At 53.6% G+C, this 24,295-nt stretch overlaps 1 protein-coding gene across 5 annotated transcripts in view; it reads left to right on the top strand.

The window, feature by feature from the left end:
• Window positions 1-24,295, top strand: part of spoon (A-kinase anchor protein spoonbill) — an 84,929-nt gene that overhangs the window by 42,021 nt on the left and 18,613 nt on the right. For 3 of the 5 annotated variants that reach the window (XM_077655069.1, XM_077655070.1, XM_077655068.1), the window contains one exon: window positions 18,155-19,227. In XM_077655069.1, the coding sequence (XP_077511195.1) occupies window positions 18,205-19,227 (1,023 nt within the window). In that variant the 5' untranslated portion in view covers window positions 18,155-18,204. The remainder of the gene's footprint in view (window positions 1-18,154; window positions 19,228-24,295) is intronic. The other 2 variants (XM_077655072.1, XM_077655071.1) reach the window with 1 other exon arrangement.

Genomic DNA, 24,295 nt, shown 5'->3' with positions numbered 1-24,295 from the left:
GGCGCAAGCGCATCTGCGGCCAAAGAGCGCCGTGACACAGGGTATCCTTTGTTTGCTAAGCACGCTGTCAAGTTCCTTCCCCGCTGTGATTTCCAAACATTCCTCGTCATTGTGTTTTCTGCAAGCCGTTTTCGCCTGGACGCGTAGTACATGCCTAATCAGATTGTACACAACGGCAAAAATGAGTTCATTTCTCCCTGTCTCGTCGTTCGTACTTGTACATATCTAATCTAGACGATTGTCCTTGGGTAAGCCTTTTCAAGCTTCCCTAATCGGCCCGCTCGGAAACCGTAACACGCAGAACTGGCCTCCTCTCGCTCGGCCGGCGGAACTTGAAACCGCGTTGATTATTTCCAGTGGCAACCGCGCCGGCCAATGTATCGAGCTTCCCGTTGTTATGGTCCACCCCACCGCTGCTACCTTTCGTTGTAGCCCATGTTCGATGACGCGTTCGGGATAGGAGCGACGCGGCAGGAGATGGAGTAGCCAGAGCGGGAGGGTGGTGACGAGAGGGCTGTACATGTTTATTTACACTACTCTGGGGTACATGAAGGTATCAGGAGGCATATGCGATACCCGAGATCCATCATAGATAGCATAAGCATGCGGCGGACTTTATGTAAAACCTCTCATGTCCCTATCTCCCCAACTGGGGAATCTCGGTACTGGATGAGTGTCCAATCGGGGATCCTTCGAGCGAACTTAGTTGTCCGGTTCCCCCTCGCATCGGATCCGGTTGAGGGCCCGTGTAGTCGCCAAGCCTCCTTCCAAGAACGGTCACCGCTGCTGCCGAGGTCGTGGACTTCCATCTCCAGCGATCGTCGGAAAAGGCGGCCTCTTCCCCTGTTCTCAGTACCGGGGAGGATGGGGGCCTTTGTCTCCTCCGGCGGAGTCCCGCTTCGAAGTTGCTTGCAGGCGAGGTTAATCCTTTTCCGGGGACAAGCGCGAGGAGGACAGGCTGTGTTGCCCGCGCACGGGTCCCGCATGCTCTGGCTCGCGTTGCTAATAGTAATAAACTGTTGCAAAGGCTGTTCCGGCGTTGCTCATGCATCGTTTATATTCACTGACGCGGCCATCGCGGAGTGTCAATACCTCTCCGTGTCTTAACCGAATCGTAGCCGAGTCCCAACCCTTTCTTCGCGACACTGAGGCTGTAGCTCTGCGGCGTACTCGTGCCGCTGCCTGACTGCGACTCCGGCTTGCGTAACTGTGTGCCAGCTGCGGTCCTTGCCCTCCCTTCTAGCCTAGCGCCGTGGCCGTTCACTCTTTTGGCGCGCTCTGTTTCGGCACGTGTTTCAACACGTGGCCTGCTCCTCTAGTTTTTCCGCCTCGTTCGCCCGTGAGGTTTCCGAGGCGGACTGCTTTTTCCCCCACTCGCGCGCACGTGCAGTTTCTCGGTGGCGCTCGCCGCTCCGCAGCGAACGTGGTTCTGGCACGCTCTCTGCTTCCTCCTGGGCTTCCTTCCTTCCTACCGCCTGGCCGTGACGCTGTTGCTGGGAAAGACTGCCGCCGCTGACGTGAGCTGCCTCCGCTGCATGCTGTGGTTGCGAAGGGTCCGAGGTGCGGCGGTTATGCGTGTGCGCTTGCTACTACTGCGAGTCGCGATCTTTTTGTTGTGCAGAGCACGAGGCTGCGGGTTCGATGTGTTTCCACGGCGGGTAGATTGCAGAGATAGGGAGATTTCGGGGCATGTTGAAGTTAACGCGGAGTCCTCCACTGCCGCATGCTTTGCAGGCGCGTGTTATTACCGGGCCGTGACTCGTTATTCAGCTATGGCTCTGCTGCGATGCACATCTCTGTTTCTCTTGCCCCCGGCTAATAGAGTATACTCTGCGGCTGTCTGTCAGCGCACTCATTCTGTTGTCCTCGGAATAACGTTGGGCGCTGTCGAAACAGCGATAATCGCCTCGCAAGCGGCGATAACTGCGATATGAAGGTCGCCTCGCGTGATCTGGAAAACAGCCCGCTGAAGCACATATACGCTCTGATCCGCAGCCGATAGTTGTTGTCGGGAGCGGCCGATCTGTCCGGTCGGGATAACAGGGGTCCAGACAAAGAAGGAAAAAACAAACAGCAGACCACTCGCATGTGTATTCAACCGTAGGCCTCGCTGAGCGCGTTACGACGGCTCAGCTGACATTGCCAGCAACGTACAGCAGAATGTTCAGCTTAGCCCGCGAATGCTGCTTCTTTCGCGAGTCGACACTGCAATTATTTCTGCTTTGACATTTCAATGCCCCCCCCCCTTCTCAAGTAACATGACTTGCGGCTCTTGTGCTGGCTGTGACAATGCACCCAGCGACTTTCTTGGAACGGATAAAGAGCTGCACGTTGGGGGAGCATTTCGGGCTGAACCGAGAGAAATGGTGTTTGAGCTTTGGCGCCCGCTTCTCTTGTCCGGCTTGCATATACGCTTCGTGTGCGATCCCTGGCGTTCGTTTCAGAGCCCGCTTGTCCGAGTGGTGTCCTTTGGACGGTGCCCCCATCGTTATTAGCGTCGCCCGCCCACCGGCTACCCAGATGGGCCTCTTCCCCCTGCTCACTTCCGCCCACGTCGGGCACGCGCCTGCTTCGGGGCCACGCGTGACTCCGAGGTCGCGACTGGCCGTGCAGTTCGGAAGTGGGCCTGTCCGGAACTCTGGTCACGGAGCCCCGTTTGTCCGCCGCGCACAAGTCTCAGCGCTAATGCTCTCGCGACCATCGCGGAAGTGTGTGCCGCCGTCCCCTTTTTTAGACGGCGACGCGTGGTCACCCGTCAGGAAGAGGCCCGTGTCCCACTGGTGGAATGCCGTGCGGGTTTGCTTCAGGGCGGCGCTCCTCCGAGCGTGCACGTCGTCGCGTATCGGACGCGACGTCGGTCATTAGTGGGCGCGTGCCGCGTTTTTACACCGACCCCCAACACGCGCTCAGTCGTGACCCGTGTACTGCGCGACTCGATGATGGATGCTGCGTGGCTGCACGAGCGTGCCTCTCCCGCCCCCGAACGCAATGTCCGCGGCGGACGTCCACCCGCAGCCGTTGCATACAGCGGTGGGCTGGATTGCTCGTTAACCCGTGCCACTCGCGCTGCGTACTGGCGTTGTCGACGCCCGCGGCCGTCAGTCGACACCGATCTCTGGGGCGTATTTGGCAGCGGCGGGCCTTCCCCGGGGTGCGCGCATAAAACTGGGCCGCGATTGCCTTGATGGATCGCGGCGCCAAGGTTCGACCTCACCCCACCTGTTCCCTCGCCCACATTGTTTCGTTCTCCCGGCTTCCTTGACACTGTTTGGCCGCGCCTGTCGCCGCGCCACCCTTCCCTCCTCGCCCCGCCAAGCATCGGCACGGTTAATGTGGCGCTCTGACCGAGTCCCGTAATTGCCGAGACTGCGATGCGCGTTCCGTCTCTGCTGCCGATTTCTCGTTGGGTGTACGGCTGAGCGCAGCTCCTCCTCCGGTGGTGAAGGAACGTAGCCTCCGAGAGGCCTGGCGCATGTCTTCCTTCCTCGGGCGGACGCGTTTAATGACTGTCGTTACAATCCAGAGCGTGCAGCGTTTGTCGTAAGTCTCTAGGGGATAATTTTTTTTTTTTCAGCAGGCATAGCTGGTCCTTTATGTGCACTTGTGACCAAGGTTTTCAGTGCTGAGGATAAGACCGTTCCTCACCCTCCAGGTCGGGTACAACTGAAGAACGAAGCGGCGAATGCCTTCAAAGGAAAGCGATCAGCTATTGGCGGCGACCGGTTCTCATGACGTCGCGGTCAAACCCCTGGCTTGAAATCGCCAATGAATGAATGGCAGGTGCCTCCGTGAAATGGGATTAACCGCGACGTCGTGACAATCGGTGGAGGGCCTCCTTAGAGGGGTGTCGAAACCACCCCACGGCTCAAACGCAGACCATGTGGTCTGGGGTCTTTCCACCTGTACCCGATATATCTTCTCGCGCACAACTCGTACCTTCGACACTCTCGCCAAGCCATCTGATGCGCCCAACCCATATCTCGTCGTTCCTGCTAAACGCTCCCGCATCCTGTCGCGAGTGCACTGTGTACAGGTGCGGGCAAAAGTAAACGCAGCACGCTGTTCCCTCTCGGAAATCAAGAAACGCTGTTTGTCCTCGAGAAAGCGCACATGCGCCCACTATTGGCATGCACCCACCATAGATGCCAGTTTCAATTAGGCAACGCGCGAAAAATACGAAAGGCAATTGCGTGCTCGGTTTACTAGTGTCCGCACCTGTACTCATATTGCGCGCCCCTAAGCTGTGGTGTCTAGTATTGACCCCTCGCCTTCTGTTTTCGTTTAGGAGTTACGCGTCGTACTGTTCCGCTCGCCAGGCGATGCGAGGCAATGAAGACAAGGGAACCGCCGCTGCGCCCTCGGCGGAGCGCTGCTGCCTCCCCGCTCTGATAAGCACCGCTGTCTCTGGTGGGCGCGCTCTTATTTCGCCGTGTTTCGACGCCTCTCGAAACCGGGCGCAGTGAACCCGTTTCCGTCACGGCGGGCGTTTAAGGTGTTTCTCCCCTCTGCGCAAAGCGGCCGCCGCCTCGCGAAGTCGCTTGCGCGGCACGGTGATAGAGACGTTGCGGGAACTTTAGTCTTGCGTAAGCGGTTCGACCCACAAGAGAGGGGAGTCTTGCTGCTGTGGGGCGCTTCTGTGCGAGTCTGGGATATGAGGTCGTGAGCTGCGGTCGCTTTGTCGCGAGCGTCACTGCCCTCCCGCGCCTTGCGCGTATCTGACAAAAAAAGAAAAAAGCTTGCGAGGCTGCAACACTCGGTGGTGGCGGGTTCTTGCACCTGCGTGAACCGGGGTTGCTTTAGTGTCGCTGTTGTTCGATGATTCGCACTTCGAGTCCCGTAGTTGCGGCAGGCTAACCGTCCTGTTTAAATTCATCAGTGCACTACTCGTGGGAGCGGGCAACGCTGGACTCGAAAAGCGCACACACACGCACATAGAGAGGGACAGACCGACAGAGGGCGCAACGCGAACGGGTCTAGTTTGTTCATATTTGACTTCATTAGTGCGTCCAGTGTTGTTCCTTCCCTTGAGTAGCGCACTGATGAAGTTAAATATGAATCAGCTATGCCCATTTGCAGCTTCACTAACGATCCTGGACGAGCATGCACAGTGACTGCACGAGTGCGGACGTCCGCCGCAGTGCCCTCGGTAGCGGTGTCACCGTGCACCCAGAATGCATAAAGCGTCGTCTCTTCTGCCCCGATGCCGAGCAAGAGTGCCCCTGTCGGCTGACGAACGCCCAGCAACTGTGTCGCGGTACGCGAAACAATGGGTTAGCGCTGGGGCCGTTCTCTGTAAAAACCTGGGCTCGGTAACAATGCGTGGTCGCGTTGTTTGTTCTCTCGCGTTAAACTGGCGCAGCCTCATTTGCGTCGCATCGTGCCCATTGACGCACATTCTGCAATCCGCCGTCCTCCGACTTGAATGCCCGCACTGCATCACCTTCGGTCTCGAGTATGGCGGAGTTTTCTTCGTGTCGGGAGGGAGGAGCGAACGGCGGTAGCAGAAGCGGCCGCTCGACACGCGATCCGTATCTGGAGCGTGGCGGGGCCGACCTTCGCGGCACTCCTCGCGGGCGCCTTTCTGCAGGCTCATTGGGCCTCGGGGGGAGCGAGAGAACGTGCTCGCTCGCGTCGCTGCTGCTACTGCTGCCGGCGGCGACGGATTTCGGAGAAATGAAATGCGCCTTTTCTTTCGCTGGGAGACGCGTTTCTGCGCCGCTAATGGAAGGGGGGGATACGTCCTGGTTCGGCGAAGTCGCGCGCGTCAGGACGAGTCCAGCGTCGTCGTCACTCGCGCGCGGTCGCTGGTTATCGCGGCGGGTAACACGCCACGTGCATAGATATCCGTTTCGCGTTGCTCTTCTTCCCCCAGATGACGTCGGCGCTTTTGTTGGCCTATTCCTCCGGGAGGAGCCTTCGCGGTGGCTGATTACTGTTTGTGGCGTTCGGCTGCTGCTGACCCGAAAGGCGAGGGTTCGATTCCTGCCTCGACGGTCGCAGTTCGGTGGAGGCGAAATTCATGTGCATGCTAAAAAAAAAAACACCTGGTTGTCGAAATTATCCGCAGCCCCCTCCGCTACCACGTCCCTCATAGCCTGAGTCGCTCTGGGACGTTAAACCCCATGAAGCCAAACCTTCGCGGACACGTCACGGCCTGTTTGACGAAGAAATTCGCGTCTCACTTGGAAGTGGGGGGCGATCTATTACGCCTCACTGACGACGCGAATCGGCGTTTCTTGCGGTCGAAAACTGGGTCGTTTTAACGCCAGTGTGCGCGCTCAGTTCTGCCCGTTGAAATTGATGGCAACTTTCTGCGCTTTCGCCGATGTAAATAAACACAATAAGTGGCTGCTATCTGCATACATGTGAGCAACCGCGCCGGTGTGGGGTGGAGCTCCTGCCCTGTAATTAATGGCTGCTCGGGGAGCACTTCGTTCGGTCTCAAAACAAATGCTCCCAAGAAGCGAGAGCGCTGCAACGTGCAGAGGCTGACCTCCCCCTCCTCCTCGTGATCGTTTGAAGTCGCTAAGTGGGACAGCGCCGCGCTCAGGCAGCCCGGATTGTGAGCACCGGTAGCATGCATAATGCTTGACATGCCTCTGCTCCTCGGATACAATCCGGTGTCGCTGCATTCCCCCTCCCCAGCTGTGGGCAATATTTGGCCGATGCGTAATTGCCTCCCCCGGGTGCTCCCAAGGTGGCCAGAGGTCAGGTCCGCGCGGCGGCCTCGTCGTGGCTCATTTCGCGGGGTGGTGCGCATGTGTGAGATGACGCCTGCGATATACGTGGGGAAATGCGGCCACCGAACGGCGCGCCACGGGCGTCGTCAGCGGTCCGTGCTTCGGTTCCGGCGGTGCCCTAGAAAGCTGCTGGCGTGCGTCAACCCCACCTTTTGTTTCGATAGCTTCCAAATCCCGGTGGACGAAGTCGTGTTGTGTGTCATGGTTGCTGATGCGCAACCCTTGGCAGACATGTTTCCTTTGGTCTTGGTGGTGGGGTTAAAAATGATCGCAATGCGTTTAAATTTCCAGGGTCCCGTAATGAGGAGCGCGCTTCACTGAAAGCGTTCACCGTTGGTCTGAACCTGCGAGCTGGTTGGTATTCGCGGGTCTTACTTTTGTTCTCTTTTAATGCTGGAATGCAGTACAGGGATGGATTAGGATGAAACAGACATTTAGCATAGCGCTTACCGCAACCGTTCACCGCGCGGCGCCAGTGCTGCCACGCTGATTGGCCCCGACGCGGCAGTTGTGCGTGCAGCCGGCCAGCACAGGCCTGGCGCCATGTGGCGCCCTCAAGGCGATCTGCGCATGCGCATTGACGATGCACGGTACGCGCTATGCTAAATTCTGCCGGGCGGCATGTGAACGCACTTCGTGGGAACGCTGAAGATGACTCGTTACGTCCCAGAATGCGGCCGTACATACCCGCGAGGGGACGTGGACAAAATAATGTTCTTAAAAGAGGGGCCCCCAAGGGAATAGCGGGCACCACAGGGTTGCGTGCGTGAACCGTGGCGCCAGGCTTGTAAGGACGGACGCTTAGCGTGAAATTAAAATCGGGTTTAATACTACTATAGGTGGCCAGACTCAAGTGGTGTGGCATTCGACCACCGGACTCTGAGCTGGCATTCGGTTCCGCCGCGTCGCGAACCGATGCAAATTTGCCTTCGTCCCGTCGGTCGGCATGCACAATTCCAGCCCATGCACTGGCTCCGCTACCGCGTGTGGGCTTGGTGCGCCGCGCTCCTCGCGAACGTCTACGCGACTCGTGTGCAGATGCGTGCGTAGAGAGTCCAGCGGGTCGGAACTGCGTCCGCGAATCTCCGGATCGACGGGTTTCGCCTCAGATTCTATTATGCGCGCTCCTCGGGATCGCCGGGCCCGTTCGTGCGGAAAGGCGCAGCGAGGAGATGCGGGGCTTATTCTGGAAACACACACCAATATAAAGCAGCGGCGACGTCTCGCTTCCGGCACGGCGCGGCGCCGTAGCGCGTGTGTTCACCTGCGTGGGTCGACCCGCTCCGTTCTCGTCGTCGTCGCCGGTCGGCGTCCCGATTTACCTTGGCGCGTGCTCGACCGCGCCGCTACCCGTGTGCCATCCCCGGGTTGGTGCCGCCGGGAGAGCGAGCCGTGCTGCCTGTTCTCGATTTCGTTTCGTGCGTCTCCGCAAATGGGGCGCCTCCTGCGAGCGCTGCTTGGGGTGGACGACGATGACCTTTGAGTGGGCGTCTGCCTTCAGGCGAACGTCCGTTGCGAAAAAAAAAATGGGAGCGCTCATGTGGCGGTTCTTTTGCCGCCAAACCTGCGATGTGTATCTGCACGTTCGTTCGGGAACCCCGTCGAAATTAATCCCTTCGCCGTTGCGCCTTTTTCCCTCCTCCTTTCAATTCCGGCGTTATTCCTGCCGTCGCGGCTCAGTTGAGGTTCCACCGGAAGTGAGCTACTGCGCCGTTTTTCTTTTTCGTAACCAATTGGTTTGCCGAGAAAAACCGCTGTCGCTTCCATTTATGGCTACTTCCCATTGTGTTTCGTTTAAAGCTGTTATTATTGATTTCATTTTGCCGCCAAAATACAGTGAGCAGCGAGCGCAAAGACGTTCTGTGGCGCGGCTCGCGATTCATCGGTGTTTTGAAAGACAGGGGCAGCCATTCTAAATGTGCGCATCGAGTTCCGATAAGATCTTGGTCTGGTCTGCGGTTCTTTTCACTCCCTTAGCTGGGGAGCACTGTCGAACAAAGGAAATGTTGCAGGCCAGCGATTTTGTTGCGACACGGTTTCCAAGGCATGTTTTATGTCGCGCGTCAGCGACTGTCCCCCTCGAACGACGTCGTTCATTATCCTCTGCCAGAGGCGAGCGAGACGCCAGCCCACGTCAGGGTACCTGCGTCATGACCTCTGTCAGCTGGGCTGCCTACACATGTCGCAGCCGGATACAATGGCCCGCTCCTTCGCATACACTCCCTGCAGGGACGGTGCAATGGCAGGCTCGCAGCGAATTAGACGAAGCGAAGGGACGACACAGTGCGTGAGTCCCTCTGCCACTCGGATACATTGTTAGCAGGAACAAACGGATGACGGCGAAGGTGTTCAGTACACATTTTTCCAGTAGCGTCCTGCGCGAAGCTTACGATATTTTATATACATATTCTTTTTATTCGCCTCGAAATCCCGGCGAAAAAGGCGCACAAGTTCGCAGCACGTGTTTTTCCACGAACAGCGCTTGTGCGGCTATAATGAAGGGGGCAGTGTCCCTCAGACGAGACCCTCCAGCCAATGGCGTCGACCTTTTTTTGTGTCGTTGTGGTAAATTCTTGGTTAAGCACTGTAAGTCTAGCATGACAAGGCAGTAACCATGCATTAACCTCTATATGTCACGAAAACCGGTCGACGCCATTGGCTATGCCGTTCAGTTCTCGAGTTACATCCGACTGGAGAAGTTAGCACTGCCGCGAAGTAAGCCCAACCGATTCCATTGTAAAGGAATGGGCATTTTCCAGCTGCGTCCTGGCTGTGTGCATAGCCGCCTCCTCCGCCATTATGCAGGGTCTGCCCTGCAGAGTTCGCTGTGAACGTGTTCTACCGCAAACGGCGTTCTTGATGAACGACGCAACGGACTGCTGAACAGTGGTGAACTTGCAGAATTGCAGGAAACCTTACTTACAGGAAGGTTTCTTCTAACCAAAAACCCTCGTTCACAAAACGCGTTTTCACTTCCTGCTCTGCTGACTGAAGGGGTTAGCCCAAGGAGATATGAGTCATACCCCTGTCACACGGGCACCGCAAAGGCCTTTGAAAATCGGGCCCTTATGTCCAAAGGTGTAAGGAGTGCAGCCACATGACACAAATGTTTCGCCTTTGCCGCGAAGGGCTTTGGAGGAAAAGGCGCCCATCCGATACCTTTGGAGCCCAAAGGCGCGGCCTTCAAGAACCTGCGATCGCAGTGCCGTCCAACGTCAAAAGGTAAAAACAAAGAAAAAATAGATGTAGCCAACAGTGTTAGAAAACCTATTTTAAAAAAAATACGGAAGGTGTGTCTGGCTTTACTTTTTGTACGGATGGAAGTAGCTGTTGCAGTTCTTTTAAGGAAGCAATTTAAAAAAAATGTGTGAGCTCAGCGAATGAAAAGAATTCCCCACCTTAATAATTGGTTTTGGGGGGAAAGGAAATGGCGCAGTATGTCTCATATATCGTTGGACACCTGAACCGCGCCGTAAGGGAAGGGATAAAGGAGGGAGTGAAAGAAGGAAGGAAGAGAGAGGTGCCGTAGTGGAGGGCTCCGGAATAATTTCGACCACCTGGGGATCTTTAACGTGCACTGACATCGCACAGCACACGGGCGCCTTGGCGTTTTTCCTCCATAAAAACGCAGCCGCCGCGGTCGGGTTCGAACCCGGGAACTCCGGATCAGTAGTCGAGCGCCCTAACCACTGAGCCACCTTAATTTTAAAACGCTCACTTCAGCCGCCTAAAGCACACCAGCGGGTGCTAAGCCTCAACTGCCTTTGTGCTACACCGTGTAGTTGCGTCGCTGCTCCTTTGGGCTTTCGGTTCTTTGGCGAAAAGAGGTGCTTTTGCTGGAAAGGCCTTCGAGGAATGCCGTGTGGCAGGTAGAGTGCCTTGATATCGGCTCGGCGCCGGACATCGAGGCACCCTAGTGACAGGGGTCTCCCTCCACTGACTGCATCCCTCTTCCAAAAGGTGAGGAGGGCTGCCCCCTGCGTTCGGGCGCTCGCGGGCGCCTCGTAAGCCGGTTGCGGTTTACAACAGCCGAAGGACCACGGGGCTCTGGGTCACTTTTCGTCTTGAAGCTCATCCAGGTTCCCCCAACCTTTTTTGGAATTCTTTCAGCTCCCCAACGTCTTTTGCTCACGGCTTGACATTTCTTTCAGTCGGCTCGAGAGGGGGAGGGAGGCACGAGCTTTGGAGATACGTGCCCCTTTTCGTCACCCGCCGCGGCGTGGCGTGCAGGTGCTCCGCGCGGACGCCTAGGGAATAGGGACTTCTAGAATAGGGTGAAGCTATCGTCACCCTATTCTAAATGTCTACATTGTCTTCGCCTGTCTGATCCTCTGTGGATTCCAGGAATTGACATTGATGTTACATCAGTTGAGCGGCGCGCTACAAGGTAGCGGCTGCATGTCCAGGTGGCTTTGGTAAATTCCCGCATATTTCCCCTCGCCCCAAGGAGTGGCGGAGGGGGCTTTTTTCAGTCCCCATCTCCCTTCCTGCAGCCTCTTCGGCAGTATGCCGATGCCCTTTGCAGTGGGTGCATAGGGTCTTGTAAGGTTAACCATGCAGACGCGTGTCCGCTGAGCTGCCCTGCCTTGGGGCAAGGGTAGTACAGGGACTGAAAGATACAAAGGTCCAATCTCGGTTCTGTTCTGGCACGCGCTGAGTCGTCCGCGCCTGACGTCGTCTCCCCCATTGATCAATGCGCGGTGGCGTTGGTGTTCCCTAGTCGATCGCTGTCTGGAACGAAGTCGCCGCGGCATTGCAGTTGTCAGCTCGGTCCCATCTACGGCTGCCGCATCCTTCCGTTATTTGCATTGGTCTTCACGGGACGGTGAGCGGTTTCAGCATTTGAATCACGAATTGCATTCATCTCCTGTTCCGAGTGGTATCCTCGGTGGCTATTTTCTCTTACCTTCGTTTGCGTCGAGTGGCTCTCCAATTTCGGCAGGCTGTTTCTCGGTGTCCTGCTTTGGCATTGCATTGTGTCCGTGAATGCCGCGAAGAGTCCTGTTGTGAACGCGTCCCTCTTTAAGACCTCGCAGACGTGTTAAACGTGCAGTGCCTCCGCGGCACTGACTATCGTCGTTGGGCGCGTAATGTTGATATGGAGGGGGTCGTTTTGCCTTGTTTTTAACGAAACAAATAAGTTGTGCGCTGTTGCGTTGGAATTTACCGTAATCGCTACTGGAGATCCGCGAAGTGCATAGCGTGTTATTAAATGCAGCGAGGAAAATAGCCTCCGCCAACTTTGCTACGCCGCGTTTTGATAGGTTTCTCTTTGTCAACTCTTGTCGCGTCGACGCATCGCCACGTGCGTCACACGTGTTCGTACGGAAGTGATCGCTGCTAGCGCGCGGCATTGCGACCATCTCGTTGAAAACCATTTGCTGAGCAGTACGACGAGAGAGCGACGGTCGTCTGTCGCGCGTGCATTTTTATTTTATTACCCGTCGTCGCGTGGAAGTATCTTGGGAAATGACTGATTACATGTTCGCTTTCGGGCGGACAGGTGGAAAATGCGATAGTCCCCTTTGAAACGGGGTGCAGGTTGCCAGCATGCTCGGATTTTTTTTTCTCAACGCTGCAATAGATCGGTTCATAAATTCGCTATTCTCTTAACTGCAGTTTTTAATCCTGCACTTATAACCTTTTGTCACCGCGCTATTTTCGAGCCACCAATCTTCCAATCGCCTTTTTGCTAGCTTCGGCTGCCTAATCGGGAGGTCCCTGGTGTGCCCTTTTTGCATATCAGATCCTGCGAATGTTGTGGCGATAATTCTCCAGTTTTCTAAGCTACGTTTTGCTTTCTATGACCTGTAAAGGTGCCGCTGTGTAGTTTCATGTGGGGAGAGGTGCTGCGGATGCGATTTTTTTTTTTTTTTGCCTCGAGGCGCAAGACGTCAAGAATGGAGCGTGAACAAGTACGCCCCAGCGTTGGGCATTTCAGGAATGGACTCATAGCCCCCCCTCCCCCGCTTTTTTTTTTCTCTTAACGAAATATGTTCTCTGTCGTGGGTGCTTCTTGCTTGGGCTCTATATGTATCGGAGGCCATGCGGGGACCAACGCATTCCTTGGGGCAGCCGCATTCCCTGGCGCGTGCTTTTGCCGCGGCGCAGATGCGCAGATGCGCGCCACGTGTGCGGTGGCGGGTAGTGAGGCGGACGATGACTCTTGTGTCGTGGCTTTCTCGCTGGGGCGAAAAGTGGCAGTTGGGGGCGCCGGGCGATGTGTTTGGGACGTTTTAATCGCACTCTCTGCTCCTTCAGTAGGGACAAAAAAAAAAAAACGAAGGATCCTGACGGCGGAGGCATGCTCGTTGTGCCGCTCGTTTTGATTATGTGCGGAATACCTAATGGCTGTTAAGTTGGCACACGGTCGGTGCGCCGAGCATCGCGCTTTAACTTCAGTTCTTATCGTTGCTCACGCTAGTAGGCAAAGCGGAGGGCTCTTCTTTTTTTTTATACTTGGCTCACTATCTTCTTTCTTGCGCGTCCCCTTCTGGTCTCGGCGCTGTCAACCTTTGCGTGGGCCAGCGCCCTGTCTGGCCTATCGCTTGGCTCGGGTGTTGTGTTTGTCTCGCGTCTGCATTTCCGCGCGGTCAAGAGTCTGCACATGCTGCGGCTGATGGCCACCTTCCCGCGTGCGAGAGGTCGCCTCGTCACGCGCCGGCTGCGTGCCTGTCTGTTTGTGCGCCTCCGTTTCGCCAGGCGGCAGTGGCTGCTAAACTGGGACTTTGTATCATGCTTTATGTGATAAGTATGGAAAGAAGGCTACAAGGAAGCAATCTAGGTTATGATCTGTCCTACGCATTAGGCGGAAAGGTTGTTGAGCAACCGGGTTTAATGTATGCGGACGATATTGTACCGTTAGCAGATAGCCAGGAAGATCTGCAAACTTTGGTGAATTGCTGTGGACACGAAGGAGACTGTCTAGGTTTCAGTTTTAGCGCAACTAAGTCAGGTGTGATGGTTTGCAACGGTACAACTGACCAGGAGCTTACAATACAAGACCATGAAATACCCCGAGTGGTCGAATACAAATATCTCGGGGTATGGGTAAACAACAGGCATATGTACACGGAAAAGCACGAACAGTCTCTCATAGCAAAGGGGCGAAGAGATGCCGGGATAATGAAACGTAGGGCATTGTGGGGGTACAACAGGTATGAAGTTCTCAGAGGTATTTGGAAAGTAATAATGGTGCCGGGGCTTACTTTCGGGAATGCGGTTCTATGCTTAAGGGCTGAAGTTCATTCGCGAATAGAAGTAAATCAGAGAACTGTTGGAAGATTAGCACTAGGTGGCCACGGGAAAACCACAAACGAGGCAGTACAGGGGGATATGGGCTGGGCAACGTTCGAAGCACGGGAAGCTCAGAGTAAAGTACTATACGAAGAACGCCTGAGGAAATTGGATGATAACCGGTGGGCAGCTAAGGTATTTAAATACCTGTACAGAAAGAGCGTTGACACACAGTGGCGGAAACGAACTAGAAAGCTGGCCGCGGAAACGAACTAGAAAGCTGGCCAGTAAGTTTGCCAGAGACGAGGAAGGAGAAAGAAATAGCATTAAACGACAGGTTAAAAACCTCGAAGGTTAAAATTGGATAGGTTGAATGGAAAAGATGCATAGTGTAGAACTATATCGATGCTGGAAAAGGCAGATTAGGAGGGAAGCGTTTTATGATAACTCAAGAGGCAGTGCCCTGCTCTTTGAAGCTAGGTCAGGGTGTCTTAGAACGCGCAGCTACAAAAAGAAATTTAACGAAGACACATGTGCTGTGTGTGTGGTAAATCTCTAGGAACAATAGAACAGCTTATTCGAAAATGTTATGGTATCCATCCCGATGTCGATGCAGACAGTCACTTACTGAGGCCTTAGGGTTTAGAGATGACAATAGTCATATATGTAAATAAATCTGCGGTAGAAATTAGCAAAAAGCGATTGGAGGATTGGTGGCTCAAAAGCAGAGAATTGACATAAGTTTTAAAGTGTAGGAAGACGTATTTTAAAGAAAATGGCGAATTTTATTACCAACTTACAGCAGAGTTAAACAAAAATAAAGGAAAGAAAAACTGAGCACGGTGGCAACTACCGCTGCCCCGTTTCAAAAGGGACGCTCCTGCCTTCCATCCATCCATCGGACTAATGTTTCGAGGGGTAGACGTGGGTGTGGCCACGGCGCTGCTGGCACACCGTAGCCCTATTGCTGGTGTACGTAAGACACTGAGACAATAAGACTACATTCTTACACGATGGAAGTACTGAAACTTTTTAAAGCGAAAGCTTTACTACCGCCAGCCAGCGAGCCATTTCGGCTCGTCGCGCGCCGTATGCAGTATGTAGGGAGCCGTATGCCGTGGCCCACGAACGACCTTGAGCTGCCGTCGCCGCTATGTGCTCCGCTGGGGTAGAGGGAGAGAGTGTCGCATCGCGCGCGTGTGCTGTGTGTGCTATATATACTATATATATATATATCTATATATATATATTATATATATATATATAGTATATATATGCGCTTCGCCTCGGTGTATTGTCGTTATGGAAAGCGGGGAAAAGGGACGCAACGTCAGAACGAAGCGAGAAAGAGACAACGCGCTCAAGAGACGCCAGAAAAACGCGCCGCAAAACTAGAGAAGCGTCGTAACGAAGTTGCGGCTAGAAGTGCCACGTCCCGGAGTGACTCCTCAACTGCGGAAGAGACCGGTTTTAGTTCTCGAGAGCGTCGGAATGAGACGCTGCGTAGATGACGTGTCGAGAAAACGAAGCTTTCGCAATTCAAATAGGGTTAACCAGAGCTAAACCATAGCCAATTTTTTTGTCTTGTGGGGGGGGGGGGGGGGGGATGGCGCAGTATCTGTCTCTCATCTCGGCGGACACCTGAACCGCGCCGTAAGGGAGGGGAGAAAGGAGGGCGTGAAAGAAAGGGAAGATGCTAGGCACTTCAACCACCATTTGTTTAGCCAGGCTTTAGAATGGAGGGGTTGGTGGAAGGAAGCGAGGAGCTTGGCGACGTCTCGGTGTCACACTTTGAATAACGTTACGGGACCAGACATATCAGGTGGCTCGACGTGTCCTTACAACCACGCATGTCCGAAGCCTCCTGCCCTGCAAACACAGGCGCTGCTCAGTAGCTGCGTACTGCCTGGTACAGCTGTAGACAGTCGGCCATCTGTTCCACGCCCCAAGACACTTCGGGGATCATGCGGCAGTTTTAGTTTCACGTACGTGCAGAGTTCACGCTACGCAAACGGGAGAACTCTACGTAGCCTACGCGCATGTCGTTTGAAACACGTACGCGACGCACGCCGCGCGTTGTTCCTAGCGCCATCTACTAACAGACACTTGCTGTAGCTACTCTAATACAAGACGAGTCAGAACCCAGCCAGTCGAACTGCGTCGGAGCATTGCTATGACGACGACGAACGCTACTTTGTCAGGCTTAACAGCTGGAAAATCTCCCTTCTGTCTGAAAAAACAAACGCTATTTGTCACTGGAAACTTAATGCGAGGGCGAGAATGGACAAATTGAAGGCGAACACAGACAGTTTCGAGCAAATATCGCGTCGAGGGAGTAGCGACGAAGCTATATATCGCTGTGAAAGTGTCGGCAGGGCGCCGCCATGTTGTCAACACTACGTACGCAAGCAACGCAAAGGCCGCAACGTAAAAAATCTCGCCGTCCGCGAGACTCATCGCAGATCATTTGCGCTCTGAAGAGCTCTACGTGAAGCTTCTACGTTCATTCTTTGACCAGAAGTACACACCCCAAGGGGTCTGCCTTCTGAGCCCTGCAGCGCGCTAATCTTGCATACTCGGGGACCCCAATATAAACGAAGGTGGGAGGAACTCAACCCTTCCAATCTTCGGACTCTCAAATGTGCACTTAGGAGCCCCGCTGCACGGCTTGGAAGCGAACACCTTGGGCTGTATATTTTTGACACAGACTGTACGTAAACGAAGACTGTCAATGGTCGCAGTGCTAGTCTGGCCAACTGCATACCTTCTTTGGTCCTCAAAGATGCGAAATCCCCCCTCAGGGCAGCCGGTTGGAGGCAGCAAGCAGTTGAGCAACACTGTTCAGGTCGGACGTCGAGCTGACACCGCAACTTCGTATTTACGGTGACTTTTTGTTGTCAAGAAAATGGTTCATTGATTTGCGTTCGAATGTGCGTTCTTTCCGATTCGTCGCTGTGCAACACGCGGAGTTTCGGTTAGACTGCGCTGCCCGGCCATTTCGTCCCAGCTTCTCATTCCAGTCCGTGGCTTTGCGAAAACACCGACGGACAGAGCAGCGAGTGGTGTACACCGGGCACTTGTTCCGGACAGTATGTCACCGCCAGGAAATTGCGCCTCACGGCCAAATCCCCACGTGCAGTTGCGGGGGGCGAGAGGCGTCGCGTAGGTTGCGCGCGGCCGCTGCAGGTTGTTCGGCGTAATGTTGCGCAGTTCCGGGTGCCGATCGACGCTTCGCTCCTTTCTGCTGCCCTTTCGGCGCCGTTTGATCTTTAACGTGCACCGCCAGGTGGTCGAAATTATTCCGGAGCCCTCCAATACGGCACCTCTTTCTTCTCTCAGTCCCTCCTTTATGCCTTCCCTTACGGCGCGGATCAGGTGTCCGCCGATATGTGAGACAGATACTGCGCCATTTCCTTCCCCCCCCCCCAAAAAAAAAAAAACCAATCCCCCCAAAAACCAACCAACCAATTATTAGCACAGAAGCATTTCATGAGAATAACCGACGCGGAAGTTGTCCTTGCCGACTCCGTGTTATTAGTGGTTGTACGCACCGTTGCAAAAAATTTGCAGTCTTTTATTGGATCGTGTCTAACATGCTTGCGCGAAGTATTCCCCATGGCGGTGCGTAGCCGTGGTGTAAAATGCTTGCGTAAGATTTCGGTAGTGAAACATATAGGTGTCTGTGTGTCTTGTATGCATACAGCCTTTGGCAGAAGTAGTGCAGAGCTGAAGGAGGTCTGCAACTTGCTGTACTACCTCGCTTCAAAGAACAGCGTGATGCGGAAGAGTTATCTAACGCCCGTAAAAAGTAGTCCCCAAGAGGGGCATGCGCACAGAGAAAGGGAAAGAGCAATGTGTGTGCGTTTCCATCACACCGATTAGTCCATGGGCAAATTTAGTTTTGTTTTTCCTCTTGTGCATCAGCGTTTGCGGCCTCAGTTGGTGCTGAGAACGTGTGGCTGCTTGGAATTTTGCCTGCCGTGCCTAGCGCAGCGCTTTCGGTGCGTCCCTGCGAAACTTCGCTTCTCTCTAGCCTGCGCCCACTCTATTCGCCAGCTGCTTTCTCTCTCTCTCTGGGGCCGCTTTCCTAAGTTCCTGGCCGGGGGAAAAAAGCCTCTGTCCGGCCATGCGCTGCCAGTGGTGTGCTGACCGGTGCTTGCGTCGTCCCCTCAACCCAGGCCGCGGCCACTGACAGGCGACCTTTGGAGCGGGCCCGCGAGGCCAGTCCATGGCCGGTCTGGGGCCGAGGGCGGCTGTCACGCTTCCGGCAGCCGCGGCACTCGCTCTTCTGCTCTCCTTCTTGCTGCTCAAGAGGCGTCGCTCGAGGGCAAACTCTGAGTGCCGCTCCCTCTCTGCAACCACAGCGTGCCTCCGCGGTGACAACGAGCAACCCCAGCGGCAGTGCTCACCGGACCACCTGCCGACGAGCGCCGGCGACAAACCCGTGCTGGCGGTGGTGGTGGCCGCCGTCGAGTCGCCCGACATGCGGCTTCGGGACGCCGGCAAGATGGGCGACGTGAAGCTCAAGGGCCCCGCCAAGGGCTCCAGGTGTTCCTCCGCGACGAAGAGTGGCGCCCTCAAGGCACCGTGCGCGAACAGCAGCAGCAGCAGCAGCAGCGCCAGGGTATCCGAGTGCAGTCCCCCCGCTCCACAACAGCCGGTGGCGCGCCAGAGGCAGCAGCAGCAGCAGGACAGTGCCGACGTGGTCATCGCCGCCGCGACGGCGCCCGTGACGACGGCAGTGCGCGAGAAAAGCTCACCCCCGTGCGCGGTGCTCACCGTGGAGATCCCGGAGCAGAGCGCGTCCGGCGGCGACCAGCGTCCGGCAGCGTCGGACGATGGGTCGCCGCCGCCCGTGGTTGGTGGGGACGCAGTGTGCGGGGCTACTAGTCCCAGCGGGTCGGTGGACTCGCTGCTCGGTCAGTCGTCGTCGCCGCCCAGCTCGACGGTGTCGCCGGCGCGACGCGAGAGCGCGTCCGAGTCGGCGTCTCCTTCGCTCGCCCAGGACGTGGCCGCGCTGTCGCTGGCCGAGCAGCAGTCGACGCCCGCAAAAGAGCCCGAGGCGGTGGAGGAGCCCGTCGCCAGCAGCGCAGCTTCCACGACGGCGTCCTCTGCGGAGGCCTCGCAGCCGCCGACGTCTACGGAGCACGACGGCGCGTCGTCCCGCGCCGACGTTCTACAAAACGACGAGTCTGTGTCGGAGGACAGGAGCCAGGCACAGGCGCTGTCGTTCTCCGACGCGCACAGCGAGGTGAGTGCTTTCTACATTCAGTGTGGAAACGTTCAGAGAAATAACGGCCCCACTGTTGAAAAAAAAAGTGCAATACACGTGGCTACAACATGGCGACTATGGGTCGGCGTTCGGGACGCTGCCGCGCTATGGTGGTTCAGTGGCTGTGGCGTTCCACTAGCAGCCGCGAATTAGATGCCGACTGCTCGCACGGTCGGGACGAAATGTGAAGAACGATCGTGTCTAACTGCACCTCATAAGATGAAAATGCTTATAAGGCGGCTTACTAGCGTTGTCTTTCGTGCGCACGTTTGTCAAGGCCGCTGTGCGAACGCTGACCCCCCCCCCCCCCCCCCCCCCCCCCCTTATCCCTTTCGACGCGGGCCGCTATATTGCGTCATGACAGGATAGAAGGGTGGCAAGCAAGGCGAGAGATCCCAGTTTTGCGCATCACCTGTTAGCGTTATGCGCTACTCGGACCGCTAACCTAGGACCGTGATGGCTGTGCGCGTGGTGCATTTTCAAATCATGGAGAAGGATGGGGGAGGGTTGTCCAGCATCTTTACTTGTCAGTTGTCATTTTGTCAGGCTGTCGTCAATGTGTTTGGCCAAACAAGAGCAAGTAATTTAGTAGGGACATTAACCTTGAGGGAATGTTAATTGCACACAAAGCTTTGCACTTGGATTATATGTCGAAAAGTATTGTTGCTGTTTGGTACCACAGGAACGTTGTAGGGCTTAGAGGTCCCTTGACCAGGTTAGGGCATTTCAAACCTACCCACTGCATAAATCAGGATGTTGTGTTTGTCTCTGCAAAATATTGGGGCCATAAGGGCTCTGAAAGGTAGTGAAAATTTTATTCGAAGCTTGTTGGTGCTGACCTTTGGCAATACCACTTTCCTGGTCCACTCCACTGCCATCTAAAGTGTGGCTGGGGTGACAGTGCCACTGCAGTACGATAATCCATGTGTGACGTAAATTAACCTGTAAGCTGATTTTTTTATTTTTCTTTCTGTTCAAGATTGCAGTCAAAAGGGTGCTGTTCTATACACAAGGCAGTGTGGGGAATTATGAACCATACTTCTATTTTTAAAGCCAAGAGGATGCAAACTGGATGACATAGTAAAGGCCCATTCACACTTGCGATTTTCTAATTGCATGCGATCAGCTGTTGCTTGACTAGGGAAGACCTCGACTATACTCATATTCACGCTTGCAAGGGTGACCCGCGGGTTGCCTTCCCAAAAGGTTCCCTCCAGGAGGAGAGTTGCCGGTCTTGGCTGTTACCAGCAGCGAGAATCCGGACGCGGAACTTATCTTTTTCTGAAGATACCTCTGGTTCCGTTCCCTGTAAATACAGCGCTGACAATGCAGAAAACGTTCACATGTAGCCCTTGCATTGATTGGCATTTAGGGCCATTGCCAGATCCTGAGTTCCGACACTTGGAGAAAAAAAATTAATTCACGCTTGTTTGTAAGCTGTCAGTGGTCAGTATTTTCCATGAATGTTGTAAAGACTCTGGTGTGTTAAGGGTATTGAATGTCATGCCTGTATTTTGAAGCAATCTGTCTGCTTGTTCGCTGCATTCTGCTTCCGTTGGCATTGCATAATTAAATGCCGCTGCACTCTTCACCTTTATTGCTGTCGAATGTGCACAGGTGGCGAGGGTTGAGATGAGGGCTCGTACATCATTGCTGCCAGCATTGCCTGAGCTGCAGTTTGGGCCAGCTGTGTAGCGTGTGCTCTGTGTTCGTCCTCCTGGCCTGTTATTTGCCACACGTGTTGCAATGCAGAGAGAACCAGTGCTTTCTTTTGTGTGTGTAAATCCCTTTTTGTGTGTGTGCGTGTGTACATATACATTTTTTTTTTTATGGAAGTTAATCTGTGTTGAGTACATCGGCTAGCACACGCTTTCCAGCTGCTGCAGGTGTGTGCATATGTGCAGGCTTTTAAGATTTTCTTCCAGCTTGGAATAAAAGCTGTGGGAAAATGGGACTTTTTGGGTCTTATCTTATGGTGTGCAAAGGAGTGTTAGCAGAATGAAAATAATGTTGTTATGCTTGCAGCAATAGTACTGTTATCTTGTGTGTGACATGTACATGTGAACATCAGAGCACTGTTTGGAGTAGTAGTGAGGTGGCTTCAAGTGTAGGGCATGTTAATTAGCAGTAGGTGGTAATGCAGGATTTTTCCTATAACTCCTGATGGAGTGTGGTGGATAACTTAATAATTTTAAGTGGTAAAATTTAGGTCCTAGTAGCTTGTGAAGTGCACAAAAAGTTCACTGCTGTCACAGAAATCCATATGCATGTTCAATCTCTGTGGGAAGTTTAAAGTTGCAGTTATGCCAAGGAAATTTGAACATTGGTAGTCTACCTTGTTTGTTTTTTTTCTCCTGGGGCCATTTTGTATTTTATCTACCTCTCAAGGCTCTACATTATGTAGCATTAGTCCTGGAATGAACTGACAGTAAAAATGAGGGGAAAAAATTCTGACCAAGGTTTTCGTCCTTAGAGGCCCCTAAAGTGCAGAACTGTTGAAACTGATAGGGATCTGTCAAGATCTTTTAACACATAATTAGCACATGAAATTTCTGGTTTTTCTGCACTTAAAACTAACAGCACACACAAATAAGATGTGTCCAATAAATAAATAGTGGAATTCAAAACAAGTTAATCACGTGCTGATGTAGCAGTCAGGTATTGAAGTTGAAATGTTGGTTTGTTTTTGTCAAGAGAGGTAAACTTTAGTGGTCTGACAGGATGACGTCTACTTCTTGGGCAGCTGACAGCATGACTTTGCTTTGAGAAATGTGTTGGCAAACGCAAGTTGCATAATGTTTCAAAGATTTTGCATTGTTTTGCATGCAAAAAACCATGCAGGACATTACAGGCCTGAACTGGGAGTTTGTTGTTGACAGCAGTTTGTGACGTATCTCATTCCTTTAGGCCCCTATGTTGATAGGAAAATACACCTGATCCCCGTTGTCATATCTTGCACAGCTGGGCAAATGTCGCGCGCATGTGCGTGTGACCGGCAGTGAATGCTCTCAAAGTGCTGAGGAGAGAGCCTTGGAGGTGCACACTGTGGTCGCTTGCTGCTGCAGCGGCCGCAGCCTGCCATTTGTATGGCCTACGCTGGCTGTGGGAACACCTGTTTTGTGTAGACAGCTGCTCGCCCGCAATGCTCCTTTCCCTGCTCTCTCTGCCTCACCTTTTTCACTCGCAACAGAGGGGGTAAGAGGGAGGGAGGTCTCCTTCGGAAGCCTGCCACGTCGGAGGCTTGCAGCTGGGCAGATTTCAGCCCCAGCCTCCGCCTCCTGTCATCCGCCAGCATTTGGTGGCTTCCCTGCAGAGCTGGTGGCAGCCCATTGCATTGAACTGTGTAATCCTAGTGGTTGATACACTGCTAGTTGTGAGCTCCTTCGGTAGGCGTGTATGTGTGTGGCAGAAATCCTGGTCACGTATGGACAGCATAATTGCGATGGGCAGCAGCGGGTGTGTGGAGGTGGTGTGTCCAGACCGGTGCCTCGGATTTGCGATGAGCGACCGCCGGCTGTCAGCTATCGAGGACATGCTCCTCAAGGAGATGGAGGAGTCATGTGAGGTAGTGGACTTGCTTTCGTCGTCTCTGGCCTCGTTTCGTTGCGTCCTCCTGGTGAGCATGCAGTGTGTGTTCCTTTTCACGTAAGGATGGCGGGAACCTTTAGTGTTGTTCGCATGCATTTGGGGGTTGCGAGTGTGTAGACTTGTGAGGTGTGGACAAGGGACTCTTCTTTTCCTGCCTTGTGTTTGACAACTTTTGCTGTTTCTCTATCGTCTCCCCATCTGCTGTCGAGTAGAAGCATATGCTTTTCTGTTTTTTTAATCCACTCCATTTGCGAGGCAGGCAAGGTGACGCCTGGAAACAGCTGGTGCTGTTGGTTGTTGTTGTCGGCCTGCTGTGTGCACAGCTGTAAGGAATTCTGGCTTTCGAGGCTCTCGTCAAGGTTTTGGGCAGTTTATGGCGGTGCAGTTGCCTGTTTGCGCTTTGTTTCATTTGTGTGTTCTGGTGGTGGGATTTTATGATGGCTGTAAAGTGCGAGAAAAAGGATATGTTAAAGGTAGCAGCTGAACATGCAGCTTGTGTGTGTGTGCATGCCACCCATTAGTGACTTGGATTAGGTTCAGGATGGTGCATTAGTTTTTTTTTTCTCTACCTTTTCTTGTGTCATATTGCCAGCGTTCTTTCATTATTCAAAGCAGTCCTTGCCAGGCATTTGTGAAGTGATAGTGCAGGTAGAAAAACAGCCAGGTTCTATGGAGCTGCTTTTTAAAGGAAATTGAATAGCATTTGAGCAAATTAAACAATGTAAACAACTTTTTGAAACAATACTTTTTTGCCGATGGTTTGTAACTCGCAAGAAATTTACCGTGCGAACAGCGTTCCATACAAATTACACTTGTATCCTGAGTAGGTATGCACATTCACTAAGAGGTATGTTTGGAGACATTTGGAAATGGCAACCGAGTTTCTTCCATTAAAATGTATAAAAGTGCTGACACCCTGTTTCGGTTGTTGAGTGGACTTTGTTGATATTTTCATACAATGGTCAATGGCGGCACCTAGGAAATGCTGTGCTGGGAAGTTTGAAAAACTTGGGGTCTGTGAAATGGTGAGAAATTGAAATAGATTGGGTGAAAAATTTTATGTGCAGTGGTATCAGCCACTTTGCACTAATGGGGAAAAGGCTGGCTTCACCTTCGCCCGAAGCTGGCCTTATTTTTCTGTATTTGAGGGTTAGCTATCTGAATCTGGTATAATTATGCATCTTGATTCTGCACTAGTCAATGTGCTCTTAGTTGCCATTGTTCTGGCATTCTTCTCAACTTCTTTAAACTAATTAGTTAACCAGAATTTATTTTATGGTCCCTTGTAAGAAATGCCCATTGCTGCTAGGTTAACTTTATTGCTGACCTCGTGGAAAAGTGGTTCCGCGTCTAGTTTAGGCAGCACCAACTGTTTTCTCATGAGAGTTGGAATTTGTATTGAACAAACAGCTGCTGTTGTAGGCATGTGCTCACATCTCTAACAGTTGGATCATGATAT

This window comes from Amblyomma americanum, chromosome 2 (genome assembly GCF_052857255.1).
Source record: "Amblyomma americanum isolate KBUSLIRL-KWMA chromosome 2, ASM5285725v1, whole genome shotgun sequence".
NCBI classification, from domain to species: domain Eukaryota; kingdom Metazoa; phylum Arthropoda; class Arachnida; order Ixodida; family Ixodidae; genus Amblyomma; species Amblyomma americanum.
This window is presented reverse-complemented; position numbering and strand designations above follow the sequence as displayed.